Source organism: Sus scrofa, chromosome 15, assembly GCF_000003025.6.
Source record: "Sus scrofa isolate TJ Tabasco breed Duroc chromosome 15, Sscrofa11.1, whole genome shotgun sequence".
Lineage (NCBI taxonomy): Eukaryota > Metazoa > Chordata > Mammalia > Artiodactyla > Suidae > Sus > Sus scrofa.
The window spans coordinates 53,999,119-54,026,058 of record NC_010457.5 but is presented as its reverse complement, the minus strand read 5'-3'; the positions used below and the strand labels follow the sequence as shown (position 1 = coordinate 54,026,058).

General features: G+C 36.6%; 1 protein-coding gene across 11 annotated transcripts in view; it reads left to right on the top strand.

Moving 5' to 3' along the window:
* The window catches only part of WRN (Werner syndrome RecQ like helicase), a 127,888-nt gene that overhangs the window by 68,797 nt on the left and 32,151 nt on the right, over positions 1-26,940 (top strand). For all 11 annotated transcript variants that reach the window (XM_021075787.1, XM_021075790.1, XM_021075783.1 and 8 more), the window contains 6 exons: positions 8,525-8,712; positions 13,670-13,844; positions 18,360-18,541; positions 19,986-20,087; positions 20,611-20,703; positions 25,929-26,070. In XM_021075787.1, coding sequence (XP_020931446.1) covers positions 8,525-8,712; positions 13,670-13,844; positions 18,360-18,541; positions 19,986-20,087; positions 20,611-20,703; positions 25,929-26,070 — 882 coding nt within the window. The remainder of the gene's footprint in view (positions 1-8,524; positions 8,713-13,669; positions 13,845-18,359; positions 18,542-19,985; positions 20,088-20,610; positions 20,704-25,928; positions 26,071-26,940) is intronic.

The following is a 26,940-nucleotide window of genomic DNA, read 5'->3' as shown; positions in this document are numbered from 1 at the left end:
TTTTTGTTAGCTCTTCTCATAAAAATTTGATTGGAGCAGACATTACAGTAAAACAAAACAAACCAACAAAACACTTGAACCTACTTCAACAAAACATTTGAATCAGCAAGTATATCCTGAAAGAGAATCGAAGTAATATGAATTGAGCTCCAACTATGGGACTGGCCTTGGATCAATGCTTTTATCTTGGTTTACTCTCATAACAACATGGCAGCATAAATATGTTCATTACCTTTTTTTAAAAATTAAGGAAAATTCAATATACTTTTAAATTTTATTTCTATTTTTATTTTTTGTCTTTTTAGGGCCATATCTACAGCATATGGAGGACCCTAGGCAGGGGTTGAATCAGAGCTGTAGCTGCCAGCCTACAGCACAGCCATATAAATGTGGGATCCCAGCCACGTCTGTGACCTACACCACAGCTCACGGCAATGCCGGATCCTTAACCCAGTGAGTGAGGCCAAGAATTGAGCCTGTGTTCTCATGGATGCTACTCAGATTCATTTCTGGTGAGCCACAACAGGAACTCCAATATATTTTTTAAATGTTACACCCCATGTAGTTATTTCAAAATATTGGTTATATTCCCTGTATTGTACAGTATATCCTCGTAGCCTTATACCCCGTAGTTTGTACCTCTCACTCTCTCACCTCTCTATTGCCCCTTCCCCCCTACCCACTAGTAGGTAACCACTAGTTTCATTACCTTATTGAAACAATTCTTCTCTTAGCAGTAGGATAACACACTCCCCTCCTTCCTTATTATCTCTTATTTCTCAGTTTCCTCTGCTTATTTTTTTTCATCTTCTGCCCTTTTAACATGGCATGCCTAAAACTTTAGTCTTTGGATGCATTCTCTTTCCTTCCTGTATACCTACTTCTTGGTCATTTTATCCAACATAGGGTTTTAACTACCATCTATATACTGACAACTCCCAAATGTATGCCCTCACCCTGAATTGATACCAGCAATAGGAATATGACACTGGTACAGTTTATTCTTGTTTTACAAGTGTCTGTATATGTATGCATTGTTTTATAGAGTTTTATCTCATATGTTGGTTTGTATAATTACAATATATGAGTGATCCAGTTTCTCTCCCTCCTTGCTAGTATTTGGTGTTATTACTTTTTTTTTTTTTTTTTTTTTTTGCTTTTTAGGGCTGTAGGTGTGGCATTTGGAAGTTCCCAGGCTAGGGATCCAATCAGAGCTACAGCTGCTGGCCTATACCACAGCCACAGCAACTCAGGATCTGAGCCACGTCTGCAACCTACACCACAGCTCATGGCAACGCCGGATCCTTGACTCACTGAGCAAGGCCAGGGATCGAACCTGCATCCTGGTACTAGTCAGATTAGTTTCCGCTGCACCACAATGGGAACTCCCTACTATTTTTTATTTTAAGCATTTTACAGACTAATATATGTGCACACACACACACTTATGTAAGTGTTAGCTGCGTATTCACCATCTCTCTACGTAGATGCCTGAGAGGCATCTCAAACAACCTGTTCCCAACTTCCAGATATTTTCTCTCCATCCCAGACCAGCTCTTCCCTCAGTCTCCCCCATCTCACTCAGTAGCAACTCCATTCTTGGCCTGGTGCTCAGGCCAAGATTTTTGGAATTTTCTTCAACCCTTCTTATTTTCAACAGTCTACCCCACATAAAGAGTAAATAAATCTCAAACATCTTCAGAATATATATGGAATACAATCACTTGTCTCTTGATCCTTGCTACCTACCACCTGGTACAAACCACCATCTCCTTTCCCATGGGCTATTCCAGCCTCCTCCTGGTTGGTTTGTTTTCCTCTTCCTCTCCTCAGTCTATTTTGTACAGCATCCAGAGTGATACTTCTTAAATAGAAGTCAGACAGACCATGTCTCCTGCTGAAACCCTCTGGTAGCAGACCATTTCACTCTGCATCAAGACAAACACAACATATCTTAAGTGTTTTCTCTTTGATCTCATCCTCTGCTGCTTGTCTCTTCATTCATTGGCTTCCAGCCACACTGTTTGTTCTCCTTGATGTTCTTCAAAGGTGCCATGTATCCTCCTATCTTAGGGCTCTGTTCCCACTCTTCCCTCTTTCTGAATAATTTTCACCCAGGTAGTTCACATGCTGTATCCTTTACTTCCCTCAGTTCTTTGCTAAAGTATTACTTTTTCACATAGGCCTCCTGGGCCAACATATTAAACATTTCAAATTAACTCTTTTCCCCCAGCCATTTGCATTCATTGTATTCCTTTGCTGTTTTTAAAATAGCACTTATCACTGTTTAATTTAACATGTTATATTTTATCTATGGCCTGTGGGTCCACACTACAATATTCTTTGTGGGTCTGGTTTATAAAATCTACCACAGTAGATTTGGCACACAGTGGGTGTTTCATAAATAATTGCGTAATTGAATAAATGGATTCTGATGAGAAAGCCGAGAATCTGAGAAGTAACTTTCCCACATAGGCAATGAGTGTTAGAGCCAGCAAAGCTACCCTGTGGGACACTGTGCTAGTTTCTCAAGCAAATGGCAAGAAGTTTCTGCCTGAAAGTAGCATGTAGTCCAGTAAAGGAGTTTAGTCATACCTATGAAAGTAGAAGCAGTAGGTACCAAACAAATACGTGGTGTATGGAATAGTATGAATAATATAGAAAGACTGGTAGTGTTAACAGTACCTGTAATAGAGGAAGAAGATGTTTGTATGGCAAAAGTCACTAGGCTCAGCCTTCCTTGAGGGCTGCTTTTGATTAATTTAGAATGGTTTAAAGTAAGCTTTTGGAAACTAGGAAGATTGCTTTCTGTAATCCTTTCCTAGGCCGTTAATTCTAGAAGGATTGTGTTGAAGGACTTTTAAATATTTAATGCAGTTCTGAAATACTTTTCAGCATTGAATTAAGTCTTTTATTAGGTCAGGCTGTTGGTTCCACTGGATCATTTTCATTTCTTGGGATGATTCACTATAGCACAGGATGTTTGTCAGGCAGTGGCCAAGAAAGCCTTTTTCCCTAGTGTTTTCATGAATCCTTTTTATTAGCTAAGTGGTGAAAAATGCCACCTGGTGGCTGTTGGACTCTCATTTTCCTCACTGTTCTCAGTGCTTTTTTTCTCTGAGTCTCAGTGACACTGGGACAACTAGTATAAACCTGCAGTGCTTTACACCGTATTATTTCAGTAAGTTCATAAATAGCAAAAAATCACTAAGTCATTTTCCGTAAAGATTCTTGTTTGCAGAGAATCTGACAAAATGACTCAAGAAAGAGCACCCTGGAATTCTCATTGTGACGCAGCGGAAATGAATCTGACTAGGAACCATGAGGTTGTGGGTTCAATCCCTGACCCTGCTCAGTGGGTTAAGGATCCGGCGTTGCTGTGGCTGTGCTGTATGTCATAGATGTGGCTCGGATCCTGCTTGGCTGTGGCTGTGGCATAGGCTGGCAGCTGTAGCTCCTGTTGGATCCCTAGCCTTGGAACTTCCATATGCCACAGGTGCAGCCCTAAAAAAAAAAAAGGGCAGCCAGGTAGATGGGTTTACATCAGCCTTAAAATTCTATTTAATTTAAGTAACAGGAACTATGAAGAACATGAAAGACATGTTGGATCTTTCCATTAGTTTTGCCCCAGTCCTTTCACAAAGATCAACACGTGGTAGACTCTCAGTAACTATTTGGAATGAGTGGATAAATGAATGAAGAATACTGTCATGGAGTACAGAGTTAGAATTAGCTGCATGACCCAAATTTAGAAGCAGAATAGTTCTTAAAATTTGTAGATGCGGTACTGTTGAAGTATACATCTAAGTTATTCTTTATAGTCACAAGATTAATTTACATTTTGTTGCTTGTTTTCACAAAGCTTGGTACTCACTACCAAAGAAACCAAGGCTTGTCGGCGTAAAGAACAAGAGTTCCATGACTTAGAACTTGATATAACTGAATGACAGGGTAATTTATCACCCACACTGGTTTGCTTTTGAAAATTAAAGGGTGCAGGCTATTAATAACTATGCTGTGATGACAGGATAAACTGGGAGCATCCGAGCAAACCAGGATATATGGACACCTTTCTCATAACCAGCTTGTGTGTTATCTTTAAGCTTTACCCTAGTTTATAACTTTTGTTTATTTTCTTTACCTCTCTCTCTCTTTTTTTTTTTTTTTTTTGCTTTTTTAGGGCCACACCTGCAGCATATGGAAGTTCCCAGACTAGGGATGGAATCGGCACTATAGCTGCAGGCCTATGCCACAGCCACAGCAATGCGGGATCTGAGCCTCATCTGTGACCAACACCGCAGCTCACAGCAGTGCTGGATCTTTAACCCACTGAGCCAGGCCCACTGAGTGAGGCCAGGAATTGAACTCGCATCCTGTTTGAGTTCTTAACCCGCTGAGCCACAGTGGCAGCTCCAAACTTTTAAATGTCATAAAGCACCAAATCTTCTAAGAGAAAATATTCTATTTATTTCTGAAGTGAGAGTAAATATGGTTCCATTAAGTTTAATATATTCCATTACTTTGTTCTGTTTTCTACGTTGTGGGAGCAAAATTCTTAACTGTGACTTTCTAAAATATTGGTGGGAAAAGAATGAATTTATAGGTGATTTTTCCTGTTAACAGGTCACTAGAATAAGGGGTTTCCTGTGGCAAAGTGATTTAAATTAGAAGAGAGGCTAACATTTTGTTGCCCTCTCCATTTCATATTTTGAATAAAAAACTGAGGCCCAGAGAAGTTAGCCCTTGTCAGAGTCAGTGGCAAATCTGAGTAGTGACCATGTCTCTGGAGGTCTCAAGTAGGATTCTTTTCAGTCATAGCACTAATTATATCAATAGTAGCTGACGCTTCTTGAGTACTTACTGTGTACAGTGAGTTATGTTCAGCACATTACACCTTTCATCTTTTTTAATATTTTTTTTCCGCTGTACAGCATGGGGACTGAGTTACTCTTACATGTATACATTTTTTTCCCCACCCTTTGTTCTGTTGCAATATAAGTATCTAGCCATAGTTCTCGATGCTACTCAGCAGGATCGCCTTATAAATCCATTCCAAGTTGTATCTGATAATCCCAAGCTCCCAATCCCTCCCACTCCCTTCCTCTCCCCTCGGCAGCCACAAGTCTGTTCTCCAAGTCCATGATTTTCTTTTTTGTGGAAAGATTCATTTGTGCTGTATATTAGATTCCAGTTATGTGATATCATATGGTATTTGTCTTTGTCTTTCTAACTCATTTCACTCAGTATGAGAGTCTCTAGTTCCATCCATGTTGCTGTACATGGCATTATGTCCTTCTTTTTTATGGCTGAGTAGTATTCCATTGTGTATATATACCACATCTTCTTTTTTTTTTTTTTTTTTTTTTTTTTTTGTCTTTTTGGTATTTTTTTGGGCCACTTCCATGGCATATGGAGGTTCCCAGGCTAGGGGTCTAATCGGAGCTGTAGCCGCTGGCCTACGCCAGAGCCACAGCAATGTGGGATCCGAGCTGCATCTGCAACCTACACCACAGCTCATGGCAACGCCGGATCGTTAACCCACTGAGCAGGGGCAGGGATCGAACCCGCAACCTCATGGTTCCTAGTCGGATTCGTTAACCGCTGCGCCACGACGGGAACTCCAACATCTTGATCCACTCCTCTGTCGATGGACATTTGGGTTGTTCCCATGTCTTGGCTATTGTGAATAGTGCTGCAATGAACATGCGGGTGCATGTGTCTCTTTTAAGTAGAGTTTTTTCTGGATATATGCTCAAGAGTGGGATTACAGGATCATATGGAAGTTTCTAGGTATAGATTTCTAAGTATACCTTTTATCTTATTTGGTCCTCACAGTGACTTTATGAGGTAGTTCTTATTGGAGCCATCTTAGAGATGGGGAAACCAAAGTTTAGAAAGTGAAGTAAACAGCTCAAAATCTCACGTCTAGTTAGTAGCAAAGACAGGATTTGAATTCAGGCGACTGATCCTAAACCAGATTTTTGTACTACTGTGCTGCTATTGCCTGATTTTTCTACTGACTTTTTCAAAAGGTGTCATGGATCATTCTTGTATCCTTTTTTTCACAAATGCGTTTCTTGTCTGCTCATACATTGTATTGCTTAGAAGTAAACCAAGCCCTCTTTTCCTTGTAGTCTCTATCCTGAAAACTTCTGTCCTTATCTATATGTGCAGTTGAACAATGAGCATTTTTAAAGTGCATTTATAAATTGAGTAAAGCACTTAAATTGATGAAAATGCTTTGTTGTTCTGAGTATGAGAATGTGTATTGTCCTAAGAACTTCAGCGTTTAAACTTCCCTTATCCTCAATGTCGATATTTTTATTTGTTATAAAGATATATAACAGGTATATACATATATATTAAGCCTTGATTGGAGGAACTAACTTCTTTATAAATTAGCCTATTCATTTATAAGTTGTTAGGCACTCTCTAAATTCAGAAAACAGTCTGGTTGTAAGCCAGAAATCAATAAAGTTAACTTGGGGGTTTGTGTTTTTTAAATAATTTCACAGAATTTAAGGACAGATAATATAAAAATGCCAGTTATGCAGTCACATTGATTTTATATAATTTTTTCCACTTAAATGCTGTTCCTGAACTTAATTGATTTTTAACATGAGCTTTGAGATAATTTTTAATTCTGTAAAGCTATATCGATTGTAAAAATAGTTCATAGTTTTAATAAATTGTATCTTGTTTTTCAGATTCTATAATTGCTTTTTTACAGATTGCACTTAAATTTTCACTTACGTATGGTAATTATTTCAACTAATCTGTGAGGTAGATGCAGTGTATCTGAAAGCTATATTATGAGGATACTGTATTTGTGATGAGCCAAAAAGAGTATTAAGAAAATTGTAAACTTGGGTACAGAACAACTAATGACATAGGAACAATTTTTCTGACTATGAAATAATAGTGTAGTTGATTCAAACTCCCTATGATAATGGTGACAATAATATTAAATTTAGTTTCATGGGAGATGTGTTGTTATCCTACTTTAGAATTTCTAAAAGATTACATATTTGTACTTTTCCTGGTACCTGCCATGCCTCCTGTTTTGGCTCTAATCCAGTCAAGAAGTCTCTGCTAGACTGAAAATAGAACATGTCTTGGTTGCTCAAGGAATTGATTAATATTAGATGTTTCAGGAGTTACCGTTGTGGTTCAGCAGTGCTGAACCTGACTAGTATCCATGAGGATGCAGGTTTGATCCCTGGCCTTACTTAGTGAGTTAAGGATCTGTCATCGCTGTGAGCTGTGGGTGTAGGGGTCACAGCTGCAGCCCTGATTCTACCCCTAGCTTGGGAACCTGCATGTTCCCTGGGTGCGACCCTAAAAAGACAAAAAAACAAAACCCCCCAAAAACGATGTTTCATTTTCTGCATTTTTTTCATGTAGTATGAAGTTATCCAGGTCATTGAGAGCTTTGCTTTTAGATCTGAAAAGCCATAAGCCAATGTATTTAATATAGGAGATAAAAAAAGACTTGGGCTTTGTATAGTTGGATTTTCAATGAATGAAGGTTTATAATTCATGAATTATAGGTTAATAAAAAATGAGACATAACATTCCCCTCATAAAACAAGACATAACTAACGTTCCTTTCATTTGTATCAGCACTATTATAAATGTAAAAAATAATAAAAGGAGAGATAGCTAATAAGTAGACTTAATTTAATAAGGTAGGTTGCATTTAGAAATCTTATGAATTTACAAATAAATACATCTTTAAACAGGAAAAAAAATCTTAGGAATTAGTTTTTTTTTTTTTTTTCCCACCTGTGGCATATGGAAGTTCCTAGGCTAGGGGGTTAAATCGGAGTTGTAGCTGTAGGCCTGTGCTACAGCCACAGCAATGCCGGCTCTGAGCCACGTCTGCAAAATATGCTGCAGCTTGTGGCAACACTAGATCCTTAATGCAATGAGTGAGGCCATGGGTCAAGCCTGCATCCTCACCAAGGCTATGCTGGGTTCTTAACCCCTTGAGCCACAATGGGAACTTCCTATAATTTAGTGATTTATTTGAATGATTTCTGGTTTAAGAAAAGTAAATGAGAAGTTCTCATTGTGGCTCAAGGTTAAGAATCTAATGCTGTCTCTTTGAGGATGCAGGTTTGATCCTTGGCCTCGCTCAGTGGTTTAAGGATCCAGCATTGCCGCAGACTTAGTGTAGGTTGCAGATGTGGCTCAGATCCTGCGTGGCTGTGGCTATGGCAGTGGTGTAGGTCTGCAGCTATATAGCTCTAATTTGAGACATAATCGGGGAACTTCCATATGCCCCCGGTGTGGCCATAAAAAGAAAAAAGAAGGTAAATAATGTATTCAAGAGGCTGAGGAGCAAGTAAGAAGGAAATATTGTTCTTTTTCTTTGAATGAGAGTAACTTTAAAGTTGCATTTTTTGTCCTGTTCCTCTGTTCTTCCTATAATTGTCCTCTAGTGTTTTTCTGAGAAGGCAGGAGAAATGGTGGGAATTAATGAGCTCTCTCCTCTGTTAAAAATAACTTTTACTTATTTCAGGTTCCAATTGTGGCACTGACTGCTACTGGAACTTCTTCAATCCGAGAAGACATTGTACGTTGCTTAAAACTGAAGGATCCTCAGATTACCTGTACTGGTTTTGATCGACCAAACTTGTATTTAGAAGTTGGACGAAAAACAGGAGACATCCTTCAGGATCTGAAGCAGTTTCTTGTCCAGAAGACAAGGTGAGAATTGGTTGCTAAATTTTGGTAATTATTTTCTTCTTTTTAAAAGAAATGTGTTTTATTTTTAAAAAATTATTTCCTTCTAATGTATATTTAACATATTTCAAATTCTAGCTTTGGTTCAATTGTGATGTTCTATAAACAGGATAGTGACTGAAGAAATAGTCTAGTTTTAAAGGTAGAAACTAACTCTTCTAATATTTTTATACTCTGTACTGTTACTTGAAGAGGACATACACTCTAAATAATTGACAAATAAACAACAGAAACAAATGTCTAATATCTGAATTCAGTCTAGTTTACTAATTATATGACTAAGTTGAGTATTAGGAAATTTAAAAAATCATCTTAATAATACTCTTTAAGTCCTGATGCCAAGAAGTATCCAAGGTGCTTTATATAATGGATCTACTTTAATCCTTATGACTGCTCTTTAATCCTTATGACTGCTTCATATTATTTTCATTTTACTCATGAAGGAACTGTCAGTAGCACTTCTTCCTATTTGCTGTGCTTTGAGGCATTTTATATGTATGCTAAGAAAGGTTCCCTGAGCCTTATTTCCTGATCTGTCTTCTCAGTGAAAAGCTTACAATTTTCATTTTATAAAATATGTTTTTAAGTTAGAGTAGATGGAAATAATATTTCTCCTACCAGTACAAACACAAAGCAGATCTAGGAAAATAGACTTTAAAGAACATCATTAGTGTTCCCTTTTCAGAGAGGGATTAAAAAGATCGATCCTGAGTTAAGAAAACTCTCTAGTGATTGTTGGGGTCCTTTAGGGTGAATTTTTTTTTTTTTTTTGAGGGCCACGCCTGTAGCATATGGAAGTTCCCAGGGTAGGGGTCAAATTGGAGCTGTAGCTACCAACCTATGCCACAGCCACAGCAAGTCGGCATCCAAGCTGCATCTGTGACCTACACTGTAGCTTGTGGCAATGCCGGATCCTTAACCTGCTGAGCCACTCAACAAGGCCAGGGATCGAACCCTCATCCTCATGGGTACTAGTCGGCTTCTTAACCCACTGAGCCACAACGGGAACTCCTAGGATGAATTTAAATGTAGGATTTGCTGCTGATTTATTATCCTATATTCAGATTAAAGCAAAAATGTAATGAATATATTCTGAATGTTCTGGCTGCTCTAGTGATCTCTCTGAAGTGAATATGCATCCTTCTTCACTTCCTTTCTGTTCTAAGAGAAGACATTCTCTTGAAGACAGCTACCTATATATGTTAGTTTAGAGTCTTCACAATCAGATTCTTACTTACTTTCCTAATCTTTGATCCTTTTCAGTCTATAGTATTCTCAGTCTCTATGACACTTTCCCCTAGTAACACTCTACTTTTTGAAACTGTTTTTTCCCCTGACATTGTGACATTGTGATTGTATTGTCCTTTCATGATACTTTATGTAAATGATTTCTTCTCACTTTCTCTCATGTTAATTCTACTGATTGAGGTCTTTATAGTATCTCCTAACAGACCTCCTTGTTCCTCCTGGCTCCTTGTTGTATCTATATACAATCTTTAGATTTATCATCTGAAAGCAGCTCCCTGAATCTTGGTGTTCCTTTCTAGTGGCTTTAGTCCAGGCTCCTTAGGTTAACATCCAAGACCATTCAAAGATTTTGACATTGAATGTAACAGTGGCTTTCTAAAAGCAAATCTGCAAAGATTTTTGCACTCATTTTCAATGTTGTAAGAAGAGTTGTGGTAGCAAGAAACCCCTGAGAGTCAGAAAGCTCCCTGTAGGTCTTGGGCAAATAGAAATTTACCTCTTAATGAGCACTGAGATGGAAGGTACCTTAAAACTTCAGAGTATTGCCTTTAATTTTTACTTTATCTTTTCATTTAATTTTGCCATTTATCAGTATTCATTATTTTTCTCTTTATTGAGCTAACATGTTTCTTAAACTCTGATCTTTTTTGTTTTCTATATACATGATGCATTTAAATTAGATAAGTCCCTCTTACCTACCTAATTTAATGGTTAAATGATGATAGTTTTTTCCCCCCTCAGGAAATTGAAATAAACAATCTTTAGTAAACCTCCTGGCAAAGTAATGAATCCTTTTGTAATAGTGAGATAGATGGGTCTCAGTCTGGAACAGCTGCAGACGCTCTCCTACTGATTTTTTGAGATAAGATGGCAGTAGCAGCTTTGGACCCTGAGACAAAGCGACCACAATTTCCTCATTCTTGTGGTCAAGGGGATTTCTCAGCCCAACACATGCACAGAGAAGGTCCTCAGTTGACTTCCAAGGGATTCTGGATGACATAACTCGAGGGGAGGAGCCAAAGGAGGGAGGAGACACTAGCCCATAATGTGTCCTGCCAACCTCCCAGAAACCTTCATGCTGAATCCATGTTGGCTGAGAAATGCACTCATCCACCAGGAAGGTCCCTGAGTCTGGCTAAATATGGGCTCAGGCAACATGATTGGGTGATCAGAATATATAAGCAGTCTGAGCCAGCTCTATTGGGCTCAGTTCACTCTGCAGGTTTACCCACGTGCCGTATGTACTTTGCTTCTAATAAACCCTGTATCTGCTTCACAATCTTAGTCTCTTTGCTGAATTCTTTCCTTAAAGAAGATGAGGACTGAGGTCCTTCTTCCAGCTCTTTCATTGCTGTAGTCAATAGGAATTTTTGCTATTTTGAATTTTCTATTCTATGCTTAAATTTTTGTATTTTCTATCTTTTTTAATATAAAAAGTGATCCATAGTGTTAGTATCAATTTGAACAATAGAGATGCATATAAATTGAAGAGTAATTATATTTTTCTAATTCTATTCCTCTGGAATCACTGTTGGTATTTTTGTAGTTAGTTTTGTAGGTTTCTGTTCTTTGACTCCATTCTGTGCAAATATGCACTCTCAGTTTTTGCTGTTGTTTTTAGGTTGCTACAGAAATGGTTTTGTAGTATGTCCATTTTTTTCTACAATTTTCTCCTGTCATTTAAAGCATCTCTGCTGTTTTTCTGTTCCTTTCTTTCTTTCTTTCTTCCTTCCTTCCTTCCTTTCTTTCTTTCTTCCTTTCTTCCTTTCTTTCTTTCCCTGCACCTACAGCATATGGAGTTCCCAGGGTAGGGGTCGAATCTGAGCTATAGCTGCCAGCCTACACTACAGCCACAGCAATGCAGGATCCAAGCTGGGTCTGTGACCTACGCCACAGCTCACGGCAACACCAGATCCTTAACCCACTGAGGAAGGCCAGGGATCGAACCCACATCCTCATGGATACTAGCTGGATTTGTTTCCACTGAACCACAAGAGGAACTCACATGTTTTCTTAAATTAGGCCTTAGTGTGTAAGGATATTAGACTATGCACATTTTGGTGCACAATTTTTCCTTCTTTGAAAACTGTTTTTTTAAAATGAGATTCTTGTTTATTAAGAAGATAATTTGCATTTTTTTTTACTCTGTGAAGTTATCTACCCTGAATTTTTGACATGGAATCCGTTTGGTCACAGTCAAAAGTTGCTTTGAGTAGATTATTCAGTAAGACTCAGAGAGTAAAATTACTGCCACATTTTTTCCAGCTTAAGTTTTCAGTGATTTTTACCATAGTCAGAGGTTTTACATATAATTTTTAATATTTGCATCATATTTCATGGTATGAATGCCTATGATCATGAACATTTAGATTATTTTTCGCTATATAGTTTTGATATGAATATTTGTGTATATGAATTTTTGGCAGATGTGTAAGTATATTTGTAAACTGGGTTCCTAAAATTGAAATTGTATCAGAGGGGATTTCCTGTCATGTGGTAATGAACCCAACTAGTATCCATGAGGAATGCAGGTTTGCTCCCTGGCCTCGCTCAATGGATTGAGTAAGGATCGGGTGTTGCCATAAGCTGTGGTTGCAGATTTGGCCCAGATCTGGTGTTGCTGTGGCTGTGGTATAGGCCAGCACCTATAGCTCTGATTAGACCCCTAGCCTGGGAACTTACATATGTTATGGGTACGGCCTTAAAAAGACAAAAATAAATTAAAAAATAAATGATGAGAAGAAAGGATGTATACATGTATGTGTAGCTGGGTCACCATGCTGTACAGACAGAACACTGTAAACAAGCTATAACGGAAAAAAATAAAAATCATGATATTAAAATAAATAAATAAATAAATAAAAGAAATTGTATTAGTGCTCTAAAAATTAAATAAAATAACTTTTCCTAAATCTAAATTATATGTTCTTTTTATATTGGTTAGGTCAGCATAAATGAATATATTTATATAAATGAATATATTAAGGGATTAAATAATAGTTCTGTAGAAATCATAATTTACACTTTTAATAAGTTAAGCACAGGTTTCTAAAACACACTTTCTAACAGATATTATTTTACTTAACAGTCATAGTTTCAAGTTTACTAGTAAAAACTTCTTTGAACTATAAAAATGATATTTTACCATTATATGAAAGCCCTTGCTTTTTGGTAAACAGATAAAGAAACTCAATTTTACAATCATAAGAGGTAATAAGAATAATGTAATATAAATTTTATTCCTTTTCCTATGTAAATATTCACTTACATTTCTTATGTAAATGAAAACATTGTTAATCTGGTGCTTTGCATTTTCAAAAGGATGAGAATTGCATTTCCATTAGTTTATAGATTTTTAACAAGTCTTATGCTTCAATAAATAAACTTGTCTCTGGTTTTAACTTTGATATGAACAAAAAACTGAAGTCAGAGGTGTTTGGATTTAACATAATTTATTTCTACATTTGAGTTTCCAAAATGTTTTAGATTTTTGTTAACTGTGTCATTGTTAACATAGTTTTAGTGAAAAACTAAAAGGAAAATTAAATTAAAATTTAAAAATTATATAAGAGAAATGAAAGTAAAAACCTAAAAAGAAAGGGAAGATTAAATTTTAAGCTGATCTGAAGGTTGCATAGATATTTATATTTGTCCTTTTGTTCTTTTTCTTTAGTTCTGCCTGGGAATTTGAAGGTCCAACTATCATCTATTGTCCTTCCAGAAAAATGACAGAACAAGTTACAGCTGAACTTAAGAAACTGAAGTTAGCCTGTGAAACATACCATGCAGGACTGAGTATTCACTTAAGGAAGCAAGTTCATCATAAGTTTATGAGAGATGAAATTCAGGTGTGAAGATCGATCATTATTATTGTCTCTTCCCCAAGGTGGAAACAGATAGTTCTCTAATATTTATTTGTGAAATTTTATTGAATACCTTCTTTGTGTCGAGCACAAAACAGTCACTCAGAAAGAGAGAATCAGTATATAATGCAGGAGATAGATATTTAAGAAAACTATTGCAGGCTAGAATACAAGGCAGCCTGAACACAGACTAGCACTTAGGTACAGGGAAGAGGGTACAGTAGCTGTTAAGATAGGTTGTGTCATGGGGTTGGTCCACCTGGGAAGAAGCAATTTGAATAGAGTCTGAACAAGTGAACAGAAGTTTGTGAGGTATGCAAGGCCAGGGCGTGATAAGGGAAAAGGAACTGGTTATAGAGTTCCAAGAAGGACTGGCATGTGCAAAGGTACTGTGATGTGAGAGGGCATACTGGGTTCAGGAAATTGTCGCTAGTTTACAGTGGTTGGAGGAAAAGGGAGTGAGGATTAGGAAGGGCACAAAGTATAGATGAAAAGGCAAGAAGGTCCTGGTAGAGACTCATGGGAAAAAAGTTGAATGTGTTGTTTGGCCAGGTTATAGAGGGTATTAAAACTTGGCAGAGAATCAGGCTGGGATTGGTGTGAAGTTCCTGTAGTTTTTCCAGACTACTTTGGCCTTAGAAGTTTTTGGCCTTGTTTTTTACTGTATATCCACAGCATGTGGAAGTTCCCAGTCAAGGGATTGAAGCAGAGCTACAGCAGTGCCAACGCCAGATCCCTAACTGCCAGGCCACCAGGGAATTCCTAGCCTTAGAGTTTTTATTGAAATGAAATTTTATCTAATAGGTAAAACAGGTTCAGTAAAATAATTCTTGTTGAAGTTGATGCAAAGAGGAAGAGGTCTAGGAGCTTCTCTATTTCTGAGTCAGTCTCTGGTGGCATCTCATAGTCCTTAGAATTCCGCAGAACAATCTGATAACCACTGTGACAGACTGCTCTGTTTTTGAGCAAGATAATAAATAGTATTAGAGAAACATTAGACAGGGAGCTCTAAGTAGGATTGATTTGAAAGAAAAACTGAAGAAAGGAAGGGTACTGATGAAGTTATTATCAAGTGCTGCAGCTGAGATGCCTATATTGGTTAGAATCCTGGTTCTTTGAGTGTCATGTGGATTATTTGGGAGGATTTAAATTCAAGCCATGTGAATAGGTTTAAATCAGCACCCTGTCACTGTAAGTCTGAAATAGTCCTCATCTCAAGTTGAGATGAAGTTAACTTCTGCTTTGCATTTTCTTTCCAATAGATCCATTCTCTCTGTATCTTGATCTCTGTCTATAAAGTTCACTGTGCATTGTCATGCTACAATGCATACCTGCCTGCAGGCATCTATTCTCTTTCTTCCTCTTCTTTCCAAAGACAGAAACAGCTATTATAACTCTCGGGAATAGAGATTTTATCCAATTTCTTTAATGCTTATATTTTTATTTTGTTAATCTCTGGAGCTTGGAAATTATTAGCTAAAATTTATTAGCTGCTGCATTCTGAATTTTAACAGTAGATCTTTGAGACAATAATTGACCAGTGGTTTTTTTCTATCTTGGTTTGTTACTAATTATTCATTTAGATAGAAACATATCTTAAAGACACAAAGGTGTGCAAATTTTACATTATGTTGTGAGAGGAGACCTTGTTGAATGTTTATGATTTTCCTGCCAACACACAGCTTTATTGAAACATCAGTGCTTGAAATATGACTTTAAAAGACTTATAGTGATCAGCAATTATACATAATTTCTAGGAGGATATATGTGTGTACATACTGCTGTATTTCCTCTTTGTGTGGCGAGATGTCACAAATTTTTATCCACATTATGAAAATTTATAGATTGATTGGGTCAGCCTAGGCTTCAGGCCTTCTTTTGTATCTGACAACTGGCCCAGTGTACTCCTTTGTCATGAAATAATTCAAAAGCTTCACATTTGCATTGAGTTCTCAGATATCTTCTCAGGGTGATGAAAATACATTTCCTCATTTATATAGAATAGTCTGATTCTCCTGGAGTTGATTACTTGCCTTTGAGTATTTATTTAGTGCCTACTGAATGCATTCACGTACAGAATTGTAGACATTCACTCTCCTTTTTCCAGTTGACTTATACTTTAGTCTGGGCCTAAATGTAGAGCTGATCTCCCAGCTCTTAATGTCTTGGATTGATTGATGTTTAGAATCTTAGTGTTTTCTATTTTATAATTTTAGAAAAAAAGATTTTTTTCTTTCCTGTTTTTGTTTTTTGTTTTTTTTTGTCTTTTTGCTATTTCTTGAGCCGCTCCTGCGGCACATGGAGGTTCCCAGGCTAGGGGTCGAATCGGAGCTGTTGACGCCAGCCTACGCCAGAGCCACAGCAACGCGGGATCCGAGCCGCTTCTGCGACCTACACCACAGCTCACGGCAATGCCAGATCCTTAACCCACTGAGCAAGGGCAGGGACCGAACCCGCAACCTCATGGTTCCTAGTCAGATTCGTTAACCACTGCGCCATGACAGGAACTCCTCCTTCCTATTATTGATAACCAAATCTAAACACATTTACATGGTAGATTTACATTTGAGTCTGTGACCATTCATTCTTACTTTTAATCCGACCTTTTTTTAAATGTGCTTTTATATTTTATTTGCCTTTTCAAGGAGGTTTGAATTCCTTTCCTTTTTGGAATGATGTTATAAATAATTTGATAAGGTATTTTCATTTATACTTGGGAGTCTAAGGATATTGTGATAATCATGTCTGTAGAACAGGTTGTCTCATCTAAAAACAGTATCATATGATGATTCATACAGACACACACATACATATATACACACACAGTAACCAGGTAGGATGATGGAAGTGTTAACTAACCTTATGAGGTAATCAGTCATTGTCCTTTTTTTAAATGTGGTAATCATCATATTATATGTCTTAAAGTTACACAGTGTTACAAGTCAATTATATCTCAGTAAAGCTGGGAGAAATTGAATAAGAAATAACATTAAAAAAAAAAGAAAATTGGGGAGTTCCTGTTGTGGCGCAATGGAAACGATTCTGACTAGGAACCATGAGGTTGCAGGTTTGATGCCTGGCCTCACTTAGTGGGTTTAGGATCTGGTGTTGCCATGAGCTGTGGTGTAGGTCGCAGACCCAGCTCTAATCTGGTGTGCTGTGGCTGTGGCGTAGGCCGGCAGCTGTAGCCGATTCGACCCCTAGTCTGGAAACCTCCTTATGGCGCAGATGAGGCCCTAAAAAGCAAAAAGTAAAAAAAGAAAATTGGAATTATTATTAGATTGCTTATTTTCTCTTAAATATAGCAAAACTGCCTGGTTTTTTTCACTCCAGGCTTTTTCTTAATATTATTTTCATCCCTATATGAATTTTTGTGTCATCTTTCTCATACTTAAAATTTTTTTTTTCCCCTCTCTCTTTCTCTCTCTGGCCCTCCCTCCCTTTCTTCCTTCCTTCTTTCCTTCCTGTCTCCCTTCCTTCCTCTTTTCTTTTTCTTTTTGCTTTTTAGGGCTGCACCCAAGGTACATGGAAATTCCCAGACTAGGAGTCAAATCAGAGCTGTAGCTGCCAGCCTACAGCATAGCCACAGGAAGGCCAGATCCCTCAAGCCTCGTCTGCTACCTACACCACAGCTCACAGCAACGTGGAATCCTTAACCCACTGAGTGAGGCCAGGGATTGAATCAGCATCTTCATGGATACTAGTTGGGTTCGTTACCGCTGAGCCACAACAGAAACTCCCCCTTTCTCTTTTCTACTCTTGGTGCATCTTAATACATTTTAAAATATTTTTCAGTTACACACACACACAGTTTATAGTTCTCCGGTGCTTACAATGAAAAGTGCCAGCCCCTCATTCCTTCTTTGCTTCTGTTTCCTACTCGCAACTCTTTCAGCTTATTCTTTTGGTGTTTGCCACTGTATCTTGCCATAATTTGCTTATGCTGCTGCTATTTAGTTGTTTATTAGGTTTAGGCATCATCTCTTGATTCCCCACTTTGAAAGATGAAAGTGCAACACTGTGCATCCCTTTCTGTGCTTTTCCTCAGCTCATCCAGGAGTTTCTACCCTCTTCACTCCCAATAGATTAAAATCATAATTTTGGTTAGGTCAGTATATTTATTTTCAAATATTATATATTTATGTAATTACTCCTCTATAAATGCTTTTTATCTTAATATAAAACTTCATCATAATCCAAAGTTTCACATAATATAATGATTATTTTAAGAGCCTTTTTGTGTCTTTCATTCATAGACATTCAGCAAAACAACTCTATTCTTATAGATAAGGAACAGAGATCTGGTTTTATGGTTGCTATTCCTTAATGTATAAATTGGGCAGATAATCTTTTAATCTTTAAGTGATTGGTTGAAATTACATTCACTTCAATTTCAAGTTAGAGCCTTTAGTTAACGAATTGATTATTCTTACCAAAAAGTAAATATATAAGGCCTTTAGTTTTGCTAAATGTTTGTCAAACCATGTTATTTATTCCTAGTGTGTCATAGCTACCATAGCTTTTGGAATGGGCATTAATAAAGCTGACATTCGTAAAGTCATTCATTATGGTGCTCCTAAGGAGATAGAATCATATTACCAGGAGATTGGTAGAGCTGGCCGTGATGGACTTCAAAGTTCTTGTCACATTCTCTGGGCTCCAGCAGACATTAACCTAAATAGGTAAAAACATTTATTTATTTTTAATCTGCTTTTACCCTTGCAAATTTCTTTCTTTCTTTCCATATGTTTTGAAAGTATTTGAGGCAATGTCCAAAATTTAGAGTAATATGTATGAGTGCATTTAAAACCAAGAGAAAACTTTGGAAGATGTCTGAGAAGAACGTTTGTGGTGTGTTGCCACCCAGAGGAGATGACCTCATTTCATCTACACCTCATCTAGTGTAAAGAATTAACTAGATCAGTATTATATCGGAAATGTCACACAGATCTTCTGGAACACTCTTAAAAAATTGTTCATGGATGGACTGGTTTTCTCTTCAGGTTCTCTCAAGTTTTGATATGTCTTCAACCATAGTTACTTTATTTATTTATTTTTTCTTTCTTTCAAATTCTCTCAAGTTTTGATATGTCTTCAACCATAGTTACTTTATTTATTTATTTTTTCTTTCTTTTTTTATTACTCAATGAATTTTATTACATTTATAGTTGTACAACAATCGTCACAACCAAATTTTATAGCATTTCCATCCCAAACCCTCAGTGCATCCCCCCAGCCATAGTTACTTTAGATACCATTTATTTTGTTATTGTCTTTTTCTTCCCATGCTACCATGATGCTTATTTCATATGACTTCTACCAACCCCAATTTGGCTCTGGTTACCACTGCTGTTTTCTTTGTGAGTACTGTGAAAAGATGCCAGCTCTTCTTGGCCATGTGTGAATGATCATGTTGTACTGTACTTGAGTGACTTCTACGAAAAAAATATTATGCTTAGTGTTTAGATGTAGGAAAACCGTTCTATTTAAATACTCAACAGGTATTTTGTCGATACTTATGTTGCTTGGGACTGACATTGAAAAGAAAACTTCATCTTACAAAAATTTAAGGGCAGTGTTTACCAACTGATTCCTTCATTCCTAGGGGAAAAAAAATTAAGGAAAAAACTTGTATGTGGTAACTGATGGGGCTGCTGAGATTATGTATTTTCAAAAGGCATCTCTATGTAGTTATATAAATTGAGCTCTTGGATGGATTTATTAGCCCATTTTGTTAAAAGGATGAGAATGCTGGAGTTCTCTTGTGGTGCACGGGTTCAGGATCCAGTGTTATTACTGCAGCAGCTTGGGTTGGTGTGGTTTCAGTTTCTGGTCTGGGCACTTCCACATACCATGGGCGAAGCCAAAAAAACAAATGATGAGAGAGCCTATCTAATATATGTTTTGCTTTTATTTATCATTGAAACAATTTTTTTTGAGTACCCATTATATTCCAAACATTATGCTCTGTGCTGGGGATACAGTAGTAAATAAAAGCAGATATGATGCATGTTTTTACAGAGTTTATTGTATAATGGGAATGACAGATCATAATCACAGAATAAATATGTGAAATAAAATTGCTAATACGATTTTACATATTCCTGTGATATTTTCAATTAACAGGCACCTCCTTAGTGAGATATGCAATGAAAACTTTCGATTATACAAATTAAAGATGATGGCGAAGATGGAAAAATATCTTCATTCCAGCAGGTGTAGACGACAGTAGGTATTGTTTATTAATTAATAACAAGGATGTGTTGATGTACTCTTAAAGAAAAAAGTTTTATAAAAAATAGTTAGAAGTATTTAGGAAATATTTTGTTGGTGTCACATATGTATTGAATTTTTTTTTTTTTTTTTTGTCTTTTTGTCTTTTTAGGGCCACACCCGTGGCATATGGAGGTTCGCAGGCTAGGGGTTTAGTCGGAGCTGTTGCTGCCAGCCTACTGCAGAGCCATAGCAACATGGATCTGAGCTGCGTCTGTGACCTAACCCATTGAGTGAGGCCAGAGATCGAACCCTCAACCTTATGGTTCCTAGTTGGATTCATTTCCACCACGCCACAATGGGAACGCCATATGTACTAATTTTTAAGGGAAGTTTCTTTGTGCCTCAGTAAACTGAAGCCAAATAATGAGGTCCCAGGTGAATCAATTAATGGTGATTTCACCTCATCATTTTCAACAATGAATTTAACATTTATGTTTTTGTTCTTTTATTTAATTTAAAATTTTCTCTTGGGTAGAATCATCTTGTCTCATTTTGAAGACAAACAGCTACGAAAGGCCTCCTTGGGAATTATGGGAACTGAAAAATGCTGTGATAATTGCAGGTCCAGGTAAAGTTTTTCTTCTTCTAGACGGATATTCTAAAAGTCATTGTTTCTTTCCCTTCCTTTTCAAATAATTTTTAACTGAATTTTTGTTGATTGATACTACTGCATGGTTTTTTTTGTCGCTTTTTAGGACAGCACCTGCAGCATATGGAAGTTCCCAGGCTAGGGGTTGAATGGGAGCTACAGCTGCCGGCCTACACCAGAGCCACAGTGATATGGGATCCGAGCCACATATTCGACCTACACCACAGCTCACAGCATCACCAGATCCTTAACCCACTGAGTGAGGCCAGGGATCAAACCCTCATCCTCATGGATACTAGTTGGATGTGTTTCCACTGTGCCACAATGGCAACTCCACTACTGCAGTTTTTAAAACACAAAATAATGGATTTACTTATTAAAACAGAAGACAAAGCAAACAATATTGCAGTATTTTCCTTGTGTAAATAGATATACCAGTAAAACAATAGAACTAAACCTAAACGTATCAATAATTACATTAAATGTAAATGGTCTAAAACACCATTTAAAGGTAAGAACTGTTAAAATAGGTTTAAAAATATGACCCAACTATATGCTATCCATAAGAAATCCACTGCAGGTATATTATATAGGTAGATTAAAAATAAAAGGATATGGAGTTCCTGTCATAGCGAAGCAGAAACAAATCCGGCTAGGAACCATGAGATTGTAGGTTCAATCCCTGGCCTCGCTCAGTGGGTTAAGGATCTGGTGTTGCTGTAAGCTGTGGTGTAGGTCTCAGACGTGGCTTGGATCCGAGTTGCTGTGGCTGTGGCGTGGGTTGCAGCTGCGGCTCTTATTTGACCCCTAGCCTGGGAACCTCCATATGCTGGGAGTGTGGCCCCCCCAAAAGAAGAAATAAAAATTAAAGGATAAAAACTGTATACCATAAAGACATTAATCAAAAGAAAGCTGGAGTTGTTATTTTAATGTCGGATAATGGAGACTGGAGAATGAATATTACTAGGGATAAAGAAGGACATTATATAATGATAAAACGATCAGTTTACCAAAGTATCAAAGTTCTTCAGAGAAACATATGTGCATATGTGTATGCATGCGTGCACACACACACAGATTGAGAAGTGATGAAAGAGAGGTTGATTTCAAGGAAGTGGCTCATGCAGTTGGGGGGTTGGCAAGTCTGAAATCTGTAGGCAGCCTGTCAGGCTGGATAGCTGCGCAGAATTTCTATGTTACAGACTTGAGTCACAATTCCTTGTTCTCCTCAGTCTTTGCTCTTTAAGCCTTCATCTGATTGGATGAGACCTGCTCACATTATCAAGGGTCATCTCCTTTGCTTAAAACTAAATGTTAATTTCATCTACAAAATGCCATCATAGAAACATCTAGATGAGTGTTTAACCAAACTACTGGGCACCACAGCCTAGCCAAAGTGACACATAAAGATAACCATTATATCCAAGAACACATTAACCTAAATATATGTATACTTAACAAAAGAATTCACAATATTGAATGGAGAAATAGAGAAATCCACAATTAGAGGTGGTGATTTCAACATCTCTCACTAATTAATAGAATTAGTAGACAGAAAATCAGTAAGAAAATAGAAGAATGAATAGGACTGTCAACAAGCTGGATCTAAATTGACTTTTTTTTCTTTTTTCTTTTTTTTCTTTCTATGGCCACACTTGTGGCATATAGAAGTTCCCAAGCTAGAGGTCGAATCAGAGCTGCAGCTGCTGGCCATCGTCACAGCAGCACTAGATCTCAGCCGCATCTACAACCTGTGCTGCAGCTTGTGGCAATGCCAGATCCTTAACCCACTGAGTGAGGCCAGGGATCAAACCCTCATCCTCATGGACACTATGTTGGGTTCTTAACCTGCTGAACCATAATAGGAGCTCCCTAATTGACTTTTATAAAACATTCCACCCAACAACTGCAAATGCACATTCTTTTTAGGTGCACATGGAATGTTCACAAAAATAGACCTCTATTCTGGGTCAAAAAACAAACCTTAACAAATTTAACAGATTGGTATTTATACAGAATATGTTTTCTAATTAAAATGGAGTCAAAATAGAAATTACAGGAAAGTCTCCAAACAATTGGAAATTAAGTAACACACTACTAAAGAATCCATTAGTTAAAGAGGAAGTCTCAGGAAAGTAGTTTGAACTGAGTGAAATGAAGATACAGAATGTATGAGGTGCAGCTAAAGCAATACTGAAAGGGAAATTAAAGCATTACACTTAGAAGAAAAGTTTCAAATTAATATTTAAACTTCCACCTTACAAATAAGCAAATAAGTGTAAAGAAATCTACAAGGAAGCAGAAGGAAGGAAATAAGAAAGGTAAGAGCATAAATCTGTGAAATAGAAAACAGAAAAACAATAGAGAAAAACAACTCAAAAAATCAAAAGCTCATTCTTTGAAAAAGTTAATCAAGTCTATAGAAACTTCTAAAAAGAAAAAAAAAGAGATACAGATGGCCAATATCAGAAGGGAAAGAGGGAATTTCACTCACCACAGGCCCAACAGACATTAAAAGGATTTAAGGAAACACTATGAATAATTTGGTACACATACATTCAATACTTTAAATGAAATAGACCAATTCCTTGAAAACCTCAAACTAATAAAGCTCACCCACAATGAGGTACAGAACCTAAATAATCCTACAACAATTGAAGTAATTGGATCCTTCTTATAAAACCTCTGAAAATAAAATTCCCTAGCCTGAATGGTTTCAGTAGCAGATTCTACCCAAAAAAGAAGAGATAGCGCGAATTATACAGTGTGATTCCATTTATATGATATTCTCTCAAATGTAAAACTATACTGTAAGGATGAAGGAAAGATTAATTGTTGGCAGAGATTAGATGGATATAGCACAAAGGAATAGCACAGGGGAGTATTTTGCAGTGATGGTTTTGTTGTTTGTTCTGATTGTGGTGGTGGAAAAGAATCTACGGATGTCTTTAAATTTGTAGACCTTTGCACACATACACAGATATACAATCATTTTAACTATATATGTATTATATATATAAGCTATATAATATATAGAAACTATATGTATTATATAGAGAAAATATATATATAATTTTTTTCAGGAGCCACACCTGCATCATATGGAAGTTTCCAGGCTAGGGGTCCAACTGGAGCTGCAGCCGCCGGCCTACACCACAGCCACAGCAACGCTAAATCCAAGCTGCATCTGCGACCTATACAGCAGCTCATGGCAATGCCGGATCCTTAACCCACTGAAGGAAGCCAGGGATCAAACCTGCATCCTCATGGATACTAGTTGGGTTCGTTACCACTAAGCCACAATGGAACTCCTAATTATGTATTAATTTAAAGAACACAATACAAATGCTATATCTAGTTGAGCTAAACATATACTAGGTGTGGTAGCTGTATTATTAGACAAAAGAAGTTTTCTTCGGGATGGAAATGTTCTCTATGCAGTGCTAAATGATTCCTTCACCAAGAGGAAAGAATTGTTCTGTGCTCCTTAAAGACAAAAAACAAAAAACACTACAAATATATAAAGCATAAATTGGCAGAATAGCTGTAAGAAACCAACAAATCCACCACCAGAGTAGGAGAGTTTGATGTAATTTTTAGTTACTGGTAGGTTAAGCAATGAAAAAATTAGGAAGCAACAGAAAATCTGGTCAGTATAGTAATACGGTTTGATTTGTCACATATGCAGTTTATAGAAGCCTGTATCAAGCAATTAGAGTAGTGTGTCTCAAACATTTTTATTTCATGACCCACATAGTTAATGATAATCCTTTAGAGCACACAAGCCTAATTGAGGCCAGGTTCTGTCCAGAGCCTCAAGGTCTGAAGTGATTAACCCTTCAGCACATCTACAGTCTTCTGGGAAACACTGAATTAGAGGCTACACTTCTCAAACACAGATGGCATATTTATAAAAATTAACTCTGTATTAAAACAAGGGTTGGCAAACTATGGCCTATGCAGTAAATCCACTTGCTGCCTGTTTTCGTAAATAAAGTTTTCTTAAAACACAGCCACGCCCTTTTGCTTATGTATTATCTGTGACTGTTTTTGCAGCGTTGAGCTGAGCAGTTGTGACATAGAGATTACAAAGCCTAAGCTATTTACTCTCTGGCTTTTATAGAAAAAATTTCCTGGCCAGTGTACTGTAGCCTGTCTCAAGTTTTCAATGTCTTGTTATCAAACACACCACATTTTGGCCAGGATGTAACTGAATTAGGAGTAAAGAAGAGGATAAACGAATATTCCCATTCATTAGGAAATTTGAAATAATGCTTTAAAGTAACTCATCAATCAAACAAAGATCTCAAACTAGAAATTAAAACATTTTAGAACTTAGTGATAATTACAATAATGTTAATTTTGTAATATTAGTATTACAAACATAAGCTACATCATAGGTGGTATCTTGTGGTATTTGTTAGCTTTAAACACTTATATTAGAAAAGAAAATTAATGAGCTAAATTTCCTACTAAAGAAATTAAAATAGAAGAATAAACCTAAATATAGTCTTTTTCCCAAAAATATTATGTTTGGAATACTGACTAGATTCTTACTGCTATTTCAAAGCTATTTATTATAAAGAAAGCAACTGAATTAGGTAGTTGCACTATATGAGTTGATTTTCTGAGTCCTTTTGTTCTCAATGTGCTATAAAGGATTCTCATTTGTTTTAGTGATCATTTCAAATCTACTTGAAGGATGGCCTAGGAATTTAACTTCTGCATGGAATTAAATGAAAAGTTTATCATCTTTGTCTTATTTTATAGCCATCAGAGTTTAAACTAACAATTAATTGCACAAGAGATTTATTTTTTTCAGTTTAAGACTTTTTTTAGGGGGTCGGGGTAGGCAATAAACTTTTTCTTCCACCAAATCCTCATATCAAAGTCAGTATTTATATAATTGATCAAGTGGAGCTGTTTGAGCTGCAGACCTTAAGTGAACTTCCTTCTCTTCTGTCTGTGATCCAGGGTACCTTCTGTGAAACTTGGGTTGAGAACCATCAACATAACATACCTTTGATGCTGTATTATATTTTATATTTCATGTTTTACATATTTCACATGCTCTTGGCTGTATTGAACTTTATTTGTAACTTCTGAAACAGTTGGCATATTTAAGATTTTTTTTTTTAAGCGGCAAATTGTTACACTCTATTTTTTATCTCTAAAGCCTTTCTTAACATGTTGTTTTTATTTAGATTGGATCACTGCTTTTCCACTGAAGATTCAGAGGATATGTCACAGGACTTTGGTCCACAAGCATTCCAGCTCTTATCTGCTGTGACCATCTTAGGAGAAAAGTTTGGAATTGGGCTTCCGATTTTATTTCTCCGGGGATCTGTAAGTATGTCTGTGAATCACCTTCTGAGTTCTTCTTTTACTCCTATTACACTTTTCTTTTGAGGTTTGTTATATTGCACTTATAGCTTTGGCTTTAGTTGAGTTACTAGAAACTAGTCATATCAAGCTCCAGTTAAGCACTGCATTCATTACTTTTGACAAAATCTGTGTATTATCATTAAGACAATGCTTCCAGACTGTTTCAATTTATTACATTGCAGTTGGATGAATCCCTAGACTGGTCTTTTTTTAGGATGATTAAGAAAAGTTAACCTTCATGTGTCAAGGGACAGTTAGAACAAATTTGTATTTTTTCATGCCCTAAAATGTAGTAAGTTTTTTGTGCAAAATTTTAATTTCAGTGATTATTTGTAAATGTCTAAGTTCCTAACAACATTTGGTAGTATATATATATATTTTTTTCCTTCTATTTTGTTTCTTATCTGAAGCATTTAAAATTTCCAAGAAAGTTTTTTTTTTCTTTCACCAGTGAATAAATAGTTAATTCAGCCACCTTATTTTTGGAGTGATTAGTATGTCAGCATTATGCTAACAATTGCAGGTACAAATATGAGGTTTTGTAGTCCTTTTGTTTATATAATTGTATTCCTGATTTAGAAGTCTGTAAAGTTAAGTATTGTATGTTGATATTAGTTGAATAAACCAAAAACAGGAGATAGAATCCTTTGCACCTGTGTATATTTATTAAAACTATACTAAAAGTAGATATTAAAATTCTCACTTTGTATGTAGAATTTTAAAAATAAATTAGGTCAGCATTTATCTGTTAAATTGACAGATACTTCACATAAATATTTACTTTCTGAGTTTTTGTTTTGTTTTGAAAGGGACTTATTAAGTTAGTCAGTT